This window comes from Phocoena phocoena, chromosome 10 (genome assembly GCF_963924675.1).
Source record: "Phocoena phocoena chromosome 10, mPhoPho1.1, whole genome shotgun sequence".
Taxonomy (NCBI): domain Eukaryota; kingdom Metazoa; phylum Chordata; class Mammalia; order Artiodactyla; family Phocoenidae; genus Phocoena; species Phocoena phocoena.
In genome coordinates, this window is record NC_089228.1 from 46,062,680 (window position 1) to 46,081,147 (window position 18,468).

General features: G+C 60.6%; 2 protein-coding genes across 2 annotated transcripts; one reads left to right on the forward strand and one right to left on the reverse strand.

The window, feature by feature from the left end:
* Positions 1-438: 438 nt before the first annotated feature.
* KLHL40 (kelch like family member 40) lies at positions 439-7,771 on the forward strand. The gene is made up of 6 exons (XM_065885692.1): positions 439-1,632; positions 3,145-3,305; positions 3,568-3,675; positions 3,878-4,063; positions 6,195-6,341; positions 7,213-7,771. The coding sequence occupies exons 1-6, from the start codon at positions 475-477 to the stop codon at positions 7,322-7,324; spliced, it is 1,872 nt and encodes a 623-aa protein (XP_065741764.1). The 5' UTR covers positions 439-474; the 3' UTR covers positions 7,325-7,771.
* A 239-nt stretch (positions 7,772-8,010) lies between these two features.
* HHATL (hedgehog acyltransferase like) lies at positions 8,011-16,935 on the reverse strand. Its single transcript, XM_065885593.1, has 12 exons — positions 16,842-16,935; positions 15,082-15,200; positions 14,625-14,692; positions 13,963-14,076; positions 13,642-13,836; positions 13,065-13,274; positions 12,663-12,834; positions 12,021-12,165; positions 11,869-11,904; positions 8,948-9,149; positions 8,401-8,542; positions 8,011-8,214 (listed from the first exon to the last, which is right to left on the reverse strand). Exons 2-12 carry the CDS (start codon positions 15,185-15,187, stop codon positions 8,090-8,092), a joined length of 1,515 nt encoding a protein of 504 aa, XP_065741665.1. The 5' UTR covers positions 15,188-15,200; positions 16,842-16,935; the 3' UTR covers positions 8,011-8,089.
* Between the last annotated feature and the right edge of the window lie 1,533 nt (positions 16,936-18,468).

The window sequence follows — 18,468 nt, forward strand, 5'->3', positions numbered from 1 at the left end:
GCGTCCAGGGGTGGCTGGAGCAAGATACACTCCAAGGAGGAGGCTAGAGGCACCTGGGTAGAAAGGCAGAGAAGGCATGGAGGAAGGGAGACCCTGGAAGAGGGACTCAGAGGCTTCCCTCTCCTTGGACTGAGGGGCGGAGCTTGGGTCATCCCCTCCCCTGAGGGGTATCACCCAACCAAGGAAAGCCGTCAAAGCCTCTCTGTGCTCTGCTTAGAAATGAGACAGCGAGGCCCTCATCTTTCAGGGAGGACAGAGACACCCCACCCCTATCCCATGAGCCCCTGGGCTGAGTCAAGACTGCTCTGGGAGGGGGCCTTAGCCCAGCTGTCCCCTCTGCGTCATGTGCAGGAGGCCAGGCAGCTCGCCTTACAGGGCCCAGTCCACCTCTATATATAGTCCGGCTCGGACAGCTGCGTAGACTGTGCGCGACCCAGCAAGAAGGCAGGGAGTGCGGAGAGAAGGCCACACACCATGGCGTCGGGCTTGGAGCAGGCGGAGGAGCAGCGGCTCTACCAGCAGACGCTCCTGCAGGACGGGCTCAAGGACATGCTGGACCACGGCAAGTTCCTCGACTGCGTGGTGCGGGTGGGTGAGCGCGAGTTCCCATGCCACCGCTTGGTGCTGGCTGCCTGCAGCCCCTACTTCCGGGCGCGCTTCCTGGCCGAGCCCGAGCGCGCGGGCGAGCTGCGCCTGGAGGAGGTGTCCCCTGACGTGGTGGCCCAGGTGCTACACTACCTGTACACGTCAGAGATCGCGCTGGACGAGGCAAGCGTGCAGGACCTGTTCGCCACGGCGCACCGCTTCCAGATCCCATCCATCTTCACCATCTGCGTGTCCTTCCTCCAGAAGCGCCTGTGCCTCGCCAACTGCCTGGCGGTCTTCCGCCTAGGCCTCCTGCTTGACTGCGCGCGCCTTGCCGTGGCCGCCCGCGACTTCATCTGCGCGCGCTTCTCGCTGGTGGCCCGCGACGCCGACTTCCTCGGGCTCTCCGCTGACGAGCTCATCGCCATCATCTCCAGCGATGGGCTCAACGTGGAGAAGGAGGAGGCCGTGTTCGAGGCGGTGATGAGATGGGCGAGCAGCGGCGACGCCGAGGGGCAGGCCGAGCGCCAGCGCTCGCTGCCCACCGTCTTCGAGAGCGTGCGCTGCCGCCTGCTGCCGCGCGCCTTCCTAGAGAGCCGCGTGGAGCGCCACCCTCTCGTGCGTGCCCAGCCTGAGCTGCTGCGCAAGGTGCAGATGGTGAAGGATGCACACGAGGGCCGCATCACCGTGCTGCGCAAGAAGAAGGAGAAGGGGAAAGAGGCAGCGGGGGCCAAGGCCACTGACAAGGGCACAGCCGAAGCCAAGGCGGAGGAGGATGAAGAGGAGGCCGAGCGCGTCCTACCCGGGATCCTCAATGACACCCTGCGCTTTGGCATGTTCCTACAGGACCTCATCTTCATGATCAGTGAGGAGGGCGCCGTGGCCTATGACCCGGCAGCCAACGAGTGCTACTGTGCCTCCCTCTCCACCCAGATCCCCAAGAACCACGTCAGTCTGGTGACCAAGGAGAACCAGGTCTTCGTGGCTGGGGGCCTTTTCTACAATGAGGACAACAAAGAGGACCCCATGAGTGCTTACTTCTTGCAGGTGCCTGGCCAGCCTTGGGAGGGGCATGGCCAGTTCTGATTTCTGGGCAGCCCTGGGGCCCAGGAGAGGCCTGTGTCTACTTGTTGGGGAACGTCATTGGGTCTAGGCTGAGATGTAGACCCGGGAGGATGACTGACAGCCACTTGCCTGAAGGCTGAAGATAGTTACAGGCAGTTGACAAGAAGATGCACAACTTTGGTGTCTCAGTTTCAGGGAGATGTCAGCCTCAGGAGTGTCTGATATGTTGGAGGCCCTAGCTCTGCACAGCGGGTGGAGTCAGGGACAGTGAGAAGGAAGAACAAGGTCAGTGTAGGGGTCCTGGCCAGCAACTACGCATGAGGCTGGGACTGGAATGTGGAACGGAGTGTCTCAAACAAAGGGACCATCCTCCCTTGCTTTCCCATTGCACAGATGGGGAAACTGAGGCCCAGGAAGGACCAGGAGAGTGGAGTGCCCAGTCCAAGTTATAATGTGACAGTGGGATCTCAGAGGGCAGGAATGGTTTTCTGGTGACTGGCCATGTAGGTGTGAGCCTTGCTAGTTGGGTGAATTTGGAGACATGGAGGGGAGGGTGCAGTGCTTCAGGCTGGGAACCAGTGAGCCGGGGACGGAGATGGGAAGGAGCCTGCAGTGAGTGGTGTGCTGAGTGAGGCCTGACCAGGTTTGAGAGGAGTGAGCGGCAGTGTGGTGCCAGGGTTAAGCTGGGGCGGGTGGGAGGGGGGGCATCTCTACCAGCCAAGGCACATCATGGGCACATTGTTTATTCTCTCTGGGCCTCTGTTCGTAAATGGGGATATTATTCTTCCTTGCTTGATAAGGTTGTTTGAAGGTTAATTGATGGTTATAAAGTGTTCAACAGCACAGTGCTCAGCCCTCAGAAAACTCTCCCAAAAGATGAGCCCCTAGTATGGTTATTAAAAGACTGTTGGGGGAAATTTCCTGGTGGTCCAGTGGTTAGGACTCCACTCACACTGCCGGGGGCCCAGGTTCAACCCCTGGTGGGGAAACTAAGATCCCACAAGCCGCAGGGGTGCACCAGTAAAGAAAAAAAAAAAAAACCTGTTGGGGTGCACAAGGTCGCAGACTTACACTGTAGATTTTAAGGGGTGAGTGGCTGTATTTGGATGTTTCCTGTGCAGTGGGATGCAGTGGAAAACAGGGAGCAGGCAGGCCTCAGTTCAGGAGTTGTGCTGGGGAAGGCCAGGACGGCAGCTGGGCCTCCCTCTCAGATGCCCCTTCTCAGCTCTGTATGGGATGCCCCATCACGGTGCTATAACGGTGATCTCCCGGCACCTACGGGGGGTGGGACGGTCGGCTGTTTTCAGCCTGATAGGAGGAGAGGCACTGTCTCCGGGCACCGCCTCCAGTCTGCGCTGGCCCTACCTGGAGACCCGGACTCCTCTGTGACCTGGGGGTGGCCAGACGGGGCCGCGGTGGGGCCGGGCTGGGACTGGGGCGGTGGGTTGGTGGGGGACGTGGGGGGCGGTCGCTGACTGGCCACCCGGCCCGCAGTTTGACCACCTGGACTCAGAGTGGCTGGGGATGCCGCCGCTGCCCTCGCCGCGCTGCCTCTTCGGCCTGGGAGAGGCTCTTAACTCCATCTACGCGGTCGGCGGCCGAGAGCTCAAGGACGACGAGCGCAGCCTGGACTCGGTCATGTGCTACGACAGGCTGTGAGCGCGGCTTGGGGGCGGGGCCGAGGAGCCTGGGGGCTGGTCCAGGACGGCGGCGGGGCGTGGCGGGGGAGCGAGAGCCCAGGGCTAGGGGCGGAGGCGGGCTTGCGTCGGGGCTGGGCGGGGTTGGCAGGTGGGGTGGGAGCGAGGAGCTAAGAGGTCTGGGAGTTCCGGTAACGAATCGGGGGCGTCCCAATATGTGTTGGGTGGTGGGTGGATGCAGAGACGGGGGCTGAGAGCGCCCTACTCCCCTCCCCTCTAGGTCGTTCAAATGGGGCGAATCGGACCCGCTGCCTTATGCCGTGTACGGCCACTCTGTGCTCTCGCATATGGACCTTGTGTACGTCATTGGCGGCAAAGGTAGCGACAGGTGAGGCGCGGGCCAGGAAGGAGTGCAGCAGCCGGGTCGGCGGGTAGAACGGAAGCAGAGTCTCCCCGAGGCTGTCAGGGGTCTGTCCTGACTGCCTTGCGAGGCAGCTGGAGGGACTGGGCCAAGGGAAGAGGCGGCTCTGCTCCCGCCTCCTTCTTCTCACTCCCTGCGCGCCCACCCCCCACCCCCCGCCCCGCTACAGGAAGTGCCTGAACAAGATGTGCGTCTATGACCCTAAGAAGTTCGAGTGGAGGGAGCTGGCCCCCATGAAGACTGCCCGCTCACTCTTCGGGGCCACCATCCATGACGGCCGCATTTTTGTGGCTGCTGGGGTCACAGACACAGGGCTGACCAGTTCAGCTGAGGTGTACAACATCGTGGACGGCAAGTATGGCTGCTTCCCCCCTCCCTGCCCCCGTTCCACTGGACAGCCAGGGACGAAGGGCCCCACTGTACCAGCCCGGCTGTGTGGCTTTGGGCCTATGTCAGACCTCTCTGTGTCTGCCCTGGCAGGAAACATAGCCTCTGTCTTGAGTCTCCACTGTGCAGCTTGGACATCAGCACAGAACTAGCCCCTCTACTCTGATCAGCAGTGAGGTGGGCTTCCCCCACAAGGGTTGTGGCCAGCCTGGTCTGCAGGAGAGAGCTCCCCGGAGATGCCAGGTTCCTCATTCAGAGACTCGTACCAGGCACTGGCCTGGTGCTAGGGTTACAGCAGTGACTGAGACAGAAGCTGCCCTGCCCCCGGGAGATCGGGAAGAAAACTGAGCTGGCAGACCAGTTGGACTCAACCAGCTGAAGAGGTGGTGGGAGAAGGATGCCCAAAGGCAAAGGAAGGCTGGTGCCAAGGCATTTAGGAGAAAAAAGGCAGGCTTACTGGAGGAGAGGGCATTGGTCAGGTTGGATGGAGTGTGGTGGGTGAAGGGAGGTGGGGATTGTGGGTACTGGGGCTGGAGAGGGGGCAGTCGGGCTGAGGGACTTTATCCTGAGAGTAATGAAATGCCTCTGATGGGTTTTAAGCTCCCTTGTGTGTTTTCCTAAGATGCCTCATGGCAGCTCGTGTAGAGAAGAGATTACGGATTTCCTAGGAGGCAGGGGTACAGCTGTATAGCAAGAAGTGATAGTGGTCTGGAGCTGGGGGTACAGCAGGGATGGGGCAGAGAGGATGCACTGGAGAAAGACTTAGGCCAGCGCTTTTCACGTGCCCATGAATCCCTGGGGATCGCGCTCTGAGTGCAGATTCTGATTGTCAGGTATGGGGAGGGACCCCAGAGTATATTTCTAATAAACTCCCTGATGATGCTGCTGACGCTGCCAGTCCATGGACCACACTCAGTAGCAAGAGTTTAGCAGACAGAAGAAATAGGATGTAGCAATTGATTGGATGGTGGGGGTGAGAGGGAGAGGTGGACGCTTTTGGGTGAGGGTGAGAGGTCATTTTTTTTTTTATTAATTTATTCATTTATTTTCGGCTGCGTTGGGTCTTTGTTGCTGCGCGCGGGCTTCTCATTGTGGTGGCTTCTCTTGTTGAGGAGCACGGGCTCTAGGCATGCGGACTTCAGTAGTTGTGGCACGCGGGCTCAGTAGTTGTGGCGCATGGGCTTAGTTGCTCTGCAGCATGTGGGATCTTCCCAGAACAGGGCTCGAACCCGTGTCCCCTGCATTGGCAGATGGATTCTTAACCACTGTGCCACCAGGGAAGTCCCAAGGAGGTCATTTATTGAAGAACTGTTGGAGTTAGGTAGGAAAAGTGAGGGTCGAGTTAAAACATGTGGATTTGAGGTGACTGGGTGTCCAGGAGGAGCCCACTAGGGCAAAGAGAGAGCTCGAGGGTGAGATCTGGGGAGGGGGGACAGTACTCGGAGGGGACAAGCTCCCTCAGGGAGAGGATGTTAGTGGGAGAAGCCGAGGCCCAAGCTCTGGGGGCATCAGGGGCATATGCATTATTCAGCAAGGAATCCCAAGAGGTGAGGCTGGGAGGTGGGAAATGAAGAAAGTCACATCAGCAGAAGTACATACTGTGGACCCTGGATTCCAGAGCCCTGTGGTGGCTGGGGACCCGAGAGCAGTTTTGGAGGGATGAAGACCCAACTTCGGGAGCCAGGGGAGGGGAGTGAAGGCACCTTGAGAGTCACTGGACCGTGAAGGGGAGAAAAGGGACAGGGCAGGAGTGCAAGGGACGGTCTCAATGGTCACTGAGGTAGCAAGCTGGAGTTGGTTCAGGAGCAAAGGCGGGACATTGGGGAGAGCCCTGGTGGGTTTCATGGGGCAGGTTAGATGGAATGACAAGGGGACAGTGGAGGGAGATGGGAGGGGCAAGAGAATGGGGAAGAAGTGAAGACCAGAGGGCATTCCTCAGAGGTCAGGAAGCAGGTTGGGCTGGGAGCACGGGTGCCTGGGAGTCGGATTTTGCAGGGTACAGCCGAAGCTGTGAGTGCTGGTGGGTGACAGTCACTGGGCTCGCTGCGGCCCCCCGGGGGAGGGTGAGGCACCTCCTCACGCCCCCTCCTTCCTGCCAGGTGGGCGCCCTTTGAGGCCTTCCCACAAGAGCGCAGCTCGCTCAGCCTGGTCAGCCTGGCGGGCACGCTCTATGCCATCGGCGGCTTTGCCACACTGGAGACTGAGTCCGGGGAGCTGGTTCCCACAGAGCTCAACGACATCTGGAGGTGAGCCTGGCCCTAGGGAGGTGAGGGGAATTGTGAGCAAGGCCAGCTGGCCACCAAGGCAGCGCCCAGCAGGCTTATCTGTGGGCAGAGCTGATCCCTCTTCCAGGAAATCCTGTGGGGACAGGGCAGCAGACATGCCTCGCTCAGCCCAGGGTCTCTCCAGTTTGCTGGGAAAGTCTGGGTTTGCACACATGTCACCACGCCCCCCTGTGGGGCATCGACAGTGTCAATCAGGACCTGGTGCCAAAGTTAGGGCCCAGACCCACAGAACCGGGCCCCAGGGAGGAGAGCAGGCCCTGAGAGGCAGCCAGCTCTTCCCTCTCCCCTCCCTCCTGAGGGGGAGAGCTGGGTCGGGATTGAGAAGTAGCTGGATCCCAGCTTCTCTGAGCCATTGCTTCTATGGCTGGTCCTAGCTGCGGGTGGAGGGGTGAGGTTTCGGCAGCCTGGGGCAGCTTCTGAACCTTCAGTGATGCTCAGTGCTGCAGGCAGCCTCTAGAGGGCACTGCTGCTGGGAGGGCAGGACCCGGGGCGGGGGGCAGGGGACTTCTTGGAGAGTTGAGTACAGAAATTCTCAAGAGGAGGGGTTTGGGGGGGTGCAGACCTTCCTGGAGGGAGGTGGACTTCAAGGAGTGTGGGCTTCCTGAGAGGGGGCTCTTCCTGGAAGGTAGGGCAGGTGTTCTTTGGGGGTGGGACCCTTTTCCCAGAGCGTGGGTGCTCTCCAAGAGCTGGCCTTCCTGGAGATGGGCCTGAGGCTGGGGGGCGGCACTCCCCAGGGGTGGCCTACTGCACCCAGCCACCCCTCCCTGCTGGGTCCCACCCAGGACTTGGCTGACCGAGCTCCTCGTCCGTGTCTCCACTCCTCCCACCCCAGGTACAATGAGGATGAGAAGAAGTGGGAGGGGGTCCTGCGGGAGATCGCCTGTGCCGCCGGAGCCACCTTCCTACCTCTGCGGCTCAATGTGCTGCGCCTGACCAAGCTGTGACCCGCCCAGAGGACCTGGCCGCGCGCCCCCCATGCTGCAGCCCACACAGGCCCGGCCTTCTGGGATGGGGGCTCCAGGGAGGAGTCTGGGAGAGGCAAAGCCCACCTGTATCCCATCCCGTCACAGTGCCCGAGGGGCCGCTTCAGCCAGGAAGGGGAAATCGCTACCTGGAGCTAGCCTTTCGGGTGGGGACGAGAAACTTTTGGCCTCTCCGGTGTCTCCATATCCCCCGTGTTCCTGGTCCATGAGGCAGAACCTCGGGGGCTGGTCAGGCTGCATCCCAGCCCAGCCCCGGCCTGGCTGTGTGTGCCCGTAAACTCCCCACAGAACTCAGTCTCCTCGCCTGTCAGATGGCGGTAGGGGGTGGGGGGGTGGTTCCCCATCGAGTGCACCTTGCAGCCTGGGTAAGTCTCCTGTAAGAAGAATAAAGTGCCTTCCGAGCAAGCAGCTCGGGGTCTGGGATCAGGTGCTCCAAGCGTCAGCGACCAGGTGGTTTGAAGACCTGGGGCTTCCGTGTTCAGCTGCTGGGCTGCCAAGATCGGTGGTCTCTGCCCTCCACGTGTGTCTCCTACACGTTCTGTTTGCGCCAAGAGCTTGAGGCCCCTCCCTGAACCTCCAGCTCCGCATCCAGCCTGGACAGGGAGCCAGGAGACTGCTGGAGGAAGGGGCAGGGGAGAGCCAAAGCGCGGTAAAAAGTCTTTTATTGTATCAGTCAGGCCCCTCCCAGGAACAGCTGAGCAGAGCCCATCCCTCTCCCCCTCTCCCCTACTCGGGCTTCTCTTTGTCCTGCTTCTGCTCCTCCTCCAGCATCAGGGTTCGCTCTCGCTCCTTCACCAGCTGGACACCACAGTAGGTGACAAACAGGACGGCCAGCGTGGTCTGGGGGAACCCTGTGTGGGGAAGAGGTCATGCGCGCCTGGAAGCAGCTCCCCTCTCCCCCAGTGACTCTTCTCTCTCCCCGCTTGACTGTGCCTCCCTGCTGAGTCCCTGGGGAATTGCGGTGGGGTGGGGACATTTCAGGAGGTCACAGTCCTTGAGGTTGATACCTGGCATATTCCGTATCCCCCGTCCCTCACCTGTGAGTAGCAGGCGCTTGGCGACCAGCTCTGTGAACTCAAAGCTGTTCAGGCTTACAAGGTTGTACATGACGATGGCCCAGAAGTTCATGGCCCCAAAGATGGCTCGGACCCTGCGGGACATCTGCTCCGACAGAGAGGCCTGCTGGGTCCAGGACAACATAGGCAGTGAGGTAAGAGGCCCAGGGGAAAGAGGACGCGGCGGGTCAGAGGCCTTGCCTATGTGGCCACCTGGGTCCTGGGGATATGCCTGTGTCCCTGAGAGTCCCCGGTCAGCTCTCCCTCATTGTTAAAAGATGGGAAACTGAACTCTGGAGAGAGGGCAGGGCCTGAACAACACAGCCAGGCCCGGGTGCCCCCCGACCCTGCAGAAGGGAAGGGAGGGCCAGGTACCCACCGAGGGAGCCATTGCCCCGACGACCCGGAGGCGGGTGGTAGTGAGAAAGTTCTGGCCTGGCAGCCAGGTGTGGCTGGAAGACTCCAGAGAGAAGTAGTGCCACCCCCTCCAGTGCCCCAGACAACCCAGCCCCAGACCTTCCTTGCTCACCTCAATTCGTGCCAGGGGCCCCCACTCTGCCAGCTTCTGTACCCAGAGCTCAAAGTTGAGGCCAAAGCAGTTAAGGCATGACCACAAGTAGACAGTATCACAAGGTCCGAGCCACAGAGTGGTGATGGCAAACGTGGCCACAGTGGCCGCCAGCTCTGGGATCACCTCAGAGTGCTCCCCACCCACGTGGTCATACACGTACCTGCAGGCAAGGCGGGAAAAGGGGCCGCTGGGAGTGTGGGCAAAGGATACACAACGGGGGCAGCCTCCTCAACACTGTCATCCTGGGCACATTCAACACCCTGGGCCTGAGGTGGCTGCTCCTCCTCTACCCAACTTCAAAATGTGGAGGGCTCAGCCTTGAACTTCCTGTCTTCTCTAGCTACCTTCATTTCTCCAAGCGATCTCATTCAGACTCTGAATACTGTCTCTATGCTGACAGGCCCCAAATCTGTCTCTCTGGTCTCTCTCCTGACTCATATATCCAACTGTTACCAGACATCTCACACGAAGGACCAACTCCCCCATCCCTGCCCAAACCTACTCCATTCCCATCTCAGCTAATGATACCACCATCCATTCAGTTGCTGGCCAGAAGCCTTGGTGCCATCTTGGATTCTCAATTCCCCTCTCCACTCACATCCAGACCAGCAAATGCTATACGGGCTCCGCTGGGTCCTGAGCACTGCTTATCACCTCCACTAACACCACCCTAGTCCAGGGGATCATCTCCTGTCACACAGATCATTGCAAGAGCCTCTTAGGTCGTCTCCCTGCTTCTGCCTCTGCCCCCTGCTGTCCGTTGTCCACACAGCAGTTAGAGGCATCTTCTAACAGTGTAACCCAGCTCACCTCACTTCCACAATCACACCCTCCCGCGATGGCTCCTCTTTACAGAACAAACTCAACCACCTTCCTGTGGCTAGAAGATCCCACGTCATCTGGTTTCTGCCTCCCTCCCTGACCTATCACCCACCACTCTCCCCTTCATTCACTATGCTGTCCCCTTACTGGTCCTTCTGATACTCAGACACACACAGCTGGCTCCTGTCTCAAGACCTCTGCACCTGTTGTTCCCTCTGCCTGGAATTCTCTTCTCCAAATTTCGTTATCACTCAAGTCTCAGTTCATCTCACAGAGGCCTACCCGAACCCCAACTAAAGAAGCTTCTACCCCATTACACTCTTTTATTTTCTTCATAACACTTACCACTCTCTAAAATTATCTTTTTTTTTTTTTAACCTGTTTATGGTCTGTTTCTCTCCACTAGGCTGTAAGTTCCATGAGTTCACAGCCTTTGTCATGTTCACTGCTGTATCCCCAGTGCCTAGAACAGTGCCTGGCACATAGTAGATACTCAATAAATATCTGTTAGATAAATTCAGTAGAAGACCCATTGCATAACCAGCCTCTCTGTTCCTTGACCTCCTCGTTTCACCAATGGTTTCTTTTCCACTCCACCTCAGTCACCCACTCCCATGGCCACACCCCAACTTTTGCACCACTTGTTTGACTCCTTCCTAATTTCCATCCTTCACCCTGCCCACCCCCCTGACCTGACTCCCTAGCTCCACTTCTTCAGTCTCATTGACCTCCCCCCCACCTTCCTTATCTTGTGACCCCCTCCTATTTTTACCACCCTTCTTAACTGTATTCAATGGGTCATCATCACAAATAACCTAAAAACCCTTCTCCCTCACTTCTTCCTTCTTACCCATCTGGGAAAGCCCAATCACCCACATTCTCCTCACCTGCACCCAAGAAGCGAAGCCCTGATGGGAAAAACCCCACACCTTCACACATTAGAATCTATAAACCCACTACCCCCAACCCCACTTGAGCTGTCAGTGCCACGGTTTCTCTGGTCAGCATCTTCTCTCAGGCTCTGCCCTGGCTACTCCACCTCATCTCTCCTGCACGTGTGAATGGGTGTGGTGATCTAGGCAGGAGGAGAGAGGCAGCATCTGTGTGCCTCCCTCCACCCCCAACCCTGCATCTCTCAGCTGATGACCTTGCCTCCTACTTCACGGAGAAAACCGAAGCTTTCAGGAGGAATCCCTCACCTTTCCACACTCACCTGCCATTCTTCTGCATCCACACCGGCCTTTCTTCCTTCTCCGTGGCCGAAGCCAGAGCTCTGCCTGGTTCCATCGCCTCCTGCCCTTCTCAGGGAGCTCCCTCCATCAATCACCCCTCTATCCTGCGCTGTCAACTTCCTCCTTTCTATTGAATGACTCCCCTCGGCACCCAAGCATGTCCCATTATTTCCTGTCTTTAAAACACCCACTTCTCCCTTCGGCCACTTCTGTGTGTCCCCCTTCAGTACCAGGCTTCTTCTAGGAGCTGTCCACACGGGAACTACCCTGCGCTTCCTCTGTCCCCCACGCCCCCAGCCCCGACTCCTCCCCGCCCCTGCCTCTCCAGGGAAAGGCTGAGAACCTCCATGCCACCCACGCTCACACTCAGTCTGTGGCTTCCTTGACACCAGCAGCATCTGACCCAGTTGCCCCTACCATGCCAGCATGGTTTTCCCTGGGCTTCCAGGGTGTCCCACGGTCCTGCCTTTTCTCCTGCTCCTCTGACCGCTCCTTTCAGGCCCTTCTGCTGGCTCCTTCAACCAGAGTCCTTCCGGGCACACGACTTCCTGGGAGTCATCGCCCTCTCCTTCCTGATGCCCTCAATCCACGGCCAAGTGCTGTCCAGGCTGCCTGCTGTGTGTCTCCACTCCATTTCTCTCACCTCCAGGGGCCCCACCCAAGTCCAAACCTCTGTCTTTCGCTTCGACCTCTGCCATGACCTCCTCCCTCCCTCCCTGCTTCCTCTGGCCCAGAGGTGATCTTTGAAGACGTGGACCCACCCGGCCACGGCCCTGCTCAGCCACCTGGGGGATGGCTGTGACATCCCACCCCACCCCAACTCACCTGCAAAGCCAGTCGTTGATGCCACGGTCAAAGTGCCTGTGGGAGGAGAGCATACGGGTGGGAATCAGCCAGGAGATGAGCTCCGGGGCTTGGGGCAAGAGGCGAAGGGGAGGTGGGGATCCCGGAGGCGAGTCCCCGGACCTCGCACTCACGTCTCGGAGAAGACGTAGAGCGCTGTGATGCACTTGGGAGGCTGGGGCGGGTCCAAGTGGTCGAGGCGCGCCACGGTGTTGACGACGCCGAAGAGGACGGCCGCCTTCACCCAGTCGTACACCAGGTTTGAGTAGGCTAGGCCAGCTGGGGACAAGGGGTCGTCACGGCCCGGGGGGCATTACACCGACCTTCCCCCCCGTCCCCCACGCCACCCCGGGTCTTCCCAAATCCAGGGGAGGCGCGGAGCCCTGCCCTCCCCTACGGACACTCTCTCCCCAGCTCGGGGTGGGGGTGGGGGTATCCTTGCGCCCGGCCGCCCCCACGGAGGCCCCGCCCCCACGTCCTGGGGGGAGGGGCTGGTCCCTGGGAGACCCTATCCGGCTGCGGAAATCAGCCCCAGGCCCCGGCGAGGTGGGCGGCCTCTGTCTGGTACCACTGCCCGGCGTCACGGGGCAAACCTACCTCCAAGTCCCACGCGTTTCAAAGGCTATATCCCCGCTCCCCCACCCTGCGACAGGTGCTGTCCCCCGGGGCGCCAGCTTCCCCAGCTGTGACTCCGCCGCCGTTGGGGCGCAGAGGGTCCGTCCTTCTGAAGTGGCGGCCCCGTCCCCATCCCTGTTCTGGGCCCGGCGCGCACCCACCGAGGGCGCTGTCCGGGAGGCGGCTGGCGAACTTGAGGTCATTGGGGATGGTGAGGATGTAGAAGAAGTGGAAGAAGATGTCCACGGCCACGATGGCTACCACGCTGAGGCCCGCCTGGGCCCGGATGCGCCACAGCTCGCCCTCTCGCCGCACTGGCTCCACCTGGCTCACCTGAGGGACGGCTAGGGTCTGAGTGGGGGAGGTAAGCCCTGCGCGAGGAGCCCTGTCTGAGCGGTGAGTCACGAACTAGCTGTCTGGGGATGCGAGGGTGAGGGGAGACGCGGCTTCATCCTGGCAACGCTGAGAGTGGAGACACGGGCCCCTCTGGGGTCTGAGGGGGGTTCACTTCCGCCCGGGGGGGGCGCAGTTCTGTCTTGGGAGCCCACAGGGTGTCCCCTCACCTGAGCGTGGAAGCGATCAAAGGTCATAATGGGCCCGAAGAAGAAGAAGGGCAGGTAGAAATTGTACTTGAGCAGGTCAGCTAGGGAGTAGCGGCGGTCAGGGTGGGCACAGCTCTCCAGCGCAAAGCTGGTACAACGCAGCACCGTGAAGCCGCTGCCCCCGTGAAACAGCACCTCTTGAAGATCAAAAGTCCCTGTTACAAACCCGCTCTGGATGGGAGAGAACAGGCCGCCAGCTCACCAGGGTGCCCCTTGTCTCTGGGAAGCCCACCCAGCCTCCTGCAGGGGCCCAGCCTGGTTCTGGCGTCACCCTCTCTGCCAGCGCCCGTCAACGCTGGCCACCTAGGGCCAATTTCATAAGTGCCGGGGCAGAGCAGGGAAGGAGCTGGACGTGTCTCTGCTGTGGAGGCGACCACCTTGTGGGCAGGGCATGCTCCATGGTCAGAGGCTTGAAGACGGGTGGGAAAGTGAAGGAAATGCTTGGGGAGACTTAGGAGGCAAACGTTTCGGATGGGGTGAGAGGTTTGGGGTCCTATCCCTGCTGCACCCTCCACCCCTGCCCCGCCCCAGCACACACCTGCCAGGAGATGAGGGGGTCCAGCTTGAAAGAGGCAAGGCTGGCCAGGCCGAGGCCGAGACAGAGCCAGGGCTGGTGCAAGAGTGAGACAACGTAGAGGCCCACGCAGTGGCCAAGCAGGAGTAGCAGGTACCAAGGGCCCATCGTGCCCACCACCGCCAGGGCCCCGTACGCAGCATACACCCAGGAGCGGAGCTGCGGGCAGGGAGAAGGCTGCGTCTACCTCTCCATGTGAACGGAGGTGGGAGCCCAGGATGGCCTCCCCGCAACCCTCGTGGCTGAGGGGGAGGGGGAGGCAGGGGGGGCTCAGGTCCAGCTCACCTGGGGGGCAACCATAGTGCAGAGTTTCGCAAACAGCACGTGTCCGGAGAGAGCGAAGAAGATGGCGTTGCGGAAGGAGGTGAACCACATCACCCACTCGAAGTCAGCCACGTCCTGGGGCAGGCCCAGGCAGGTTAAGGTGGGGCGGGGGCAGAGTGGGCTGGCACTTGGGCTGGTCAGAGTCTCAACCCCTTCCCTGCCCCCAGAGTCTTCTTGTGCATTAGAGGAGAGCAACGGCTGAGGTCCCTGCGTTCCCCTCTGAGGGAAGTACCAGGAAGGTAGGTAGAGAGGAATGAGGGGCACCACGTGGGCTGCCCTGCTGCTCCGAGCTCCCCCTCTGTCCAGCACATTGCCTGACATTCCACCATTATTGCGTTGTTCCTGGGGAGGATGGTGCTGGAGGCCCTGCGGAAGCCCGTCTCGGTTTGTTTCCTAAATGAGCAGGGTCTGAGGCAGGCTTGGTTTGGCCCCAGGAGGACGGAGGAGGGGCCAGTGGAGAAAATGAAGATGCTGAAACTTCAAGCCAGAGACCTTCCCCATTGCCAGCCCTGTGTTATGTGGGACCATTGGGAACAGGGGAGAGCGGGGAAGGGTTTGGGACAGGAGAGACGGGCCAGGGATCAGAGACCCCGGTCAGGGACCCTGCGCTGCGGGGGACCTACCATCTTCCGGCCAATGTACTCCCAGCCAGGTCGCACAGACTCCCGGAAGGCTTTCCTGTGGGCCCCACCTGAGAACAGAGTCTGGTCTCAGGGCGCTTCACACCCACACCTGCCTCTACAGCAAGGCTGATGCCACCCTCGGGGGACAGGAGAGGGTCTGGGTCTCTCTCTGCCTCTGCTTGTCTCTGGGTCTCACTGTGTGTCTGGGGCCAGGTCTCTGTATCCCTGAGTGTCTGAGACACACTCTCTCTCTTTCTCTGGCTCTGCCCAGGTCTCTGTCAGTGTGCTTCTGCATTTGAGTCTCCCTGTGGCTGCATCTGACTCAACCCCCTAGCCCCAAGGCCTAGGGACTGCCCTTGAGTCTGGAGCCTCTAAGTTTCTGGCCTTGCTGGGTGGAGCCCTGAGACCCCCAGCGGAAGAACGGTCCCACCCCTCTGTCCCGGGGCCCAGCTGTTACCTTGTGAAGCCTCAAAGAGGCCCCGGCCGGCATAGCCTAGGGCCCCGCTCAGCACCAGGGAGTACAGGCCCAGCTCTGCTGCGGGCAAGGCTGTCTTGACGCCCATAGCCTGGATGCGGCTGAGGGAGACAGATTGGGTGAGGGCACTGCTGCCCCCCGGCCCTGCCTGGCCCAGTTCATGGTCCCCACTGAGGTGGAGCGGTCCCCATTCTGAAGAGAGACAGCCCCTTGGGCATCTCATGCCATCATTCTCCCCGGCCATCTCCCACTCCTCCCAGGCCCCCTGCCATTTGGTGCCCCATCCTAGCCGCTACTCTCGGCCCCCTCCCCCTTCCCACTGAAGGCTCTTGAAAGCATTGCCTTCACTCTCCGCCGGCCTTCTACACCTTCATTCACTCCTCCATACCTTTCAGGTGGACCGGTCCCCACCCTCTGCTCAAACTGCTCCTCCAAGGTTTCAGATGACTTTCTTGTGGAGAAACTCCCTCTGCATCACCTCAGTCATATTTCTGGCCCCTAGGGTTCCCACTCCCCTCAGTAAGTCTCTATCAACTCCTGACAAATCCACCCCTCCTCCGGGCCCCTTTCTCTGATTCCATACCCTCCTGAGCTGCCTTTACTTCCTGTGACCTCCCCACGGGAGGAGGGAGGTCTAGCCTATAGCTTCTCATTGACCCCCATTACGCCAACCAGCCCCTGAGTCCCGGCCTGCCGCATCCCTGGTTCCTGCCTGTGTCCGTGGCCACACCTGCCCACTCTCTCAGTGCTCTGTGTATCCAGGCCCTGGATGCCGGCTGGAGGCTGTGCTATTTGAAGAAGTGCCCTGGGGTAGTGGGTGTGGGGCTAGGCTGGGCCAGGCAGACACCGGGGAGTGTGCTGGCCGCTGCCCAAGGTGCTGACCAGCATTGGGCTCAGGGTGAGCCTGGCCACTCCCTCCTGCCAGGGCTTAGCTCATCCCCAGGAGTCCTCCTGGGTCATCCCTGGGACCTAAGCTAGCACCTGTGCCCTCTCTATCCTGCTCCGGCCTGACCCGTGGCCATCCTTTCAGGCTGGGCTGAGCGAGGTGGCTGGCGTGGCCCTCTCTCCCGCCCCAGATCCTCTAAATCTCCCTCACCAATTCCGAAACCAGCTCTCCTGGGCCGCCACAGTCGGCATTCTCCCCATTACACGGATGGAGGGCTCATGGACCAGAGAGGGGCAGGGACCTGTCAAGGTCACACAGGGGACCAGGGACAGGATTGAGTGTTCTCAGTGAGCCCCCCTGCAGTCTCTGATCGGAGAAGACCGTCCGCTGCCCCTGCCCCTACCAGCGGCCTGCCGGACCTGACTTCTACGCCGCTGGCCTGAGGGCTGACGCACCTCCCCACGGGCCGGGTGGGGGTAGGGAGGCCCTGAGGATCGGGTTAAGGGAGCAGAAGCTTGAAACCGGAGCACGGTGAAGAGCCTGCGAAATAGCTTTGTCAGCTGCCTCCCACTCTCCACTTTCCAATTTTAGCTCCCCGTGGCTGGTGCCGGGTGTCCCCTGTGAGGCCTCTGTGAGCAAGGCCAGGGCTGGCCCCCAGCCTGGGACCTCTCCTGATAGACCCCAGACCTGGGCCAGCCTGTGGACAGAGGAGTACCCCCTGCCCACTGACCTGCCCGCCTGAGGTATACCTGGAGTAAAGCCCACTTTGGGGCCTGAGGTTTGCGATGAGGGGCCTGGGGTGGGCTCTACAGGTCTCAAGGACCCCGTAGTGGCTACATCCCTGGCTGGCACTGACCTTGAGGAAGCTGTGAGGGACCCTGGCACACTGCCCACCTCGGGGCTCTGGGGTCCTGCGTCCGACCGTGCGACCGTCCGACCAGCTGGGCTCTGGGGCCCCGGTGCGGTGTGTCCAGCTCTGGGGTCCCCACGCCCTCGAGGCTGTGAACGGTGAGTGGTGACAGCAGGAGGGGTGGGGGAGGAGGAGGGCAGGGAGGAGGTGGCCTTTCTGGAGCGGAGCTGCGCGAAGTGGAGCAGAGCTGAGTGCTGCAGAGCTGCTGGCCACAGGGAGCTGCAGGGAGGATTGGGGAGGGGCAGAAGGGGTGGCCATTGGCATAGGCTCAGACAGGGACACCTGGACCTCACTTCGACCTCCCTCCCCTGGTCCGTACAGCCTGTGTCTCCTTCTCACTGCTGGCCAGGGCTCTCCTCTTCCAGGAAGCCTTCCAGGTGGCCCCCGCTGGCCTCTCTAGGCTTGTGAGCTGTGCCCCCACCACGCAGACACACACTCATACCGTGCCCACACTTCCATGAATTCCAGCGCACACCTTTCCATGTGAATTCCCAACAGCTGTCCCACGGCACACCCACCTCGCCCCCTGCCCTGGTCCATTTCATCAGGCAGAGACTCCTGGCTGGCCAGGCATCAGTGCCTGGGGGTGGACTGACTGGCCTAGTGGAATTGTAACTGGCAAGAGACATGTGGGCCCTATACTCCAGCCCTGTCCCATAGGGAGCTGACCAGGTGGAGGGGAGCTAGCAGGGTCACTTGAGTGGGTCCTTGGAGTGGCTGACATCCTCTCCACGGCAGGGTGGAGGCAGACAGCACTGTTCCTAAGCAACCAGGACTCCTCTGGGGGAGGGGAGTGGGGGGACAGGGCCCTCACTCTGGGAAGGGGCAGCTGAGGCCTCGGCACAGCCTACCTGATGCAGAGGGGTATCCTGAAGGCCACCCCACCGTGGCCTCAGAGCCCAGCTGGTTGGACGGATGCATGGTTGGATGCAGGACCTCGGAGCTCCATGGTGGGCAGTGTGCCAGGGTCCCTCACAACCTCCCCAAGGCCAGTGCCACCCAGGGATCCAGCTACTCTGGGGTCCTTTGGGATGAGGATCTCAGAGTCTGTGAGGGCCCGTTTATGCATGTGCATGGGGGACAGGGTCTGGAGGGTAGAAGGAGCTGTGTGACTATAATGAGTCACAAGACAGGTCCTGGAGCCCGTGCTGACCCTCTGAGCCCAGGCATAGGCTCAGCGGAGACTAGAGGAGGAAGAAGTGTTCTCCTACCCCGACCCTCAGCAGGGGCACTTCCAGGGCCTGAGCAAGGCCTGGGAGGGAGAGTACCCTCCCTTCCCACAATACCCGGAGGCGCTGAGCTTCCTCTCAGCACACACTCCCCACAGAGTGACACGGAGGCCTGCACGGCGGGTCCCTGACTCTGAGAAGCATGAACGGTGATCACTGCACTGGAGGGGCTGCGTGCGGGCTGCAGTCATGGATCATGGGTGCTAGAGGAGGCCAGTGTCGGGGAGGGGGTGTGCCTGAGCCAGACTGTGGGCGTTAAGGAGGGCTTCCTGGAGGAGGTGGGGCACCCGAGTAGAGTCCTGAGGTAGAGTCAGTGGTTGTTAGAGGAGAAATAAGTTAATCAC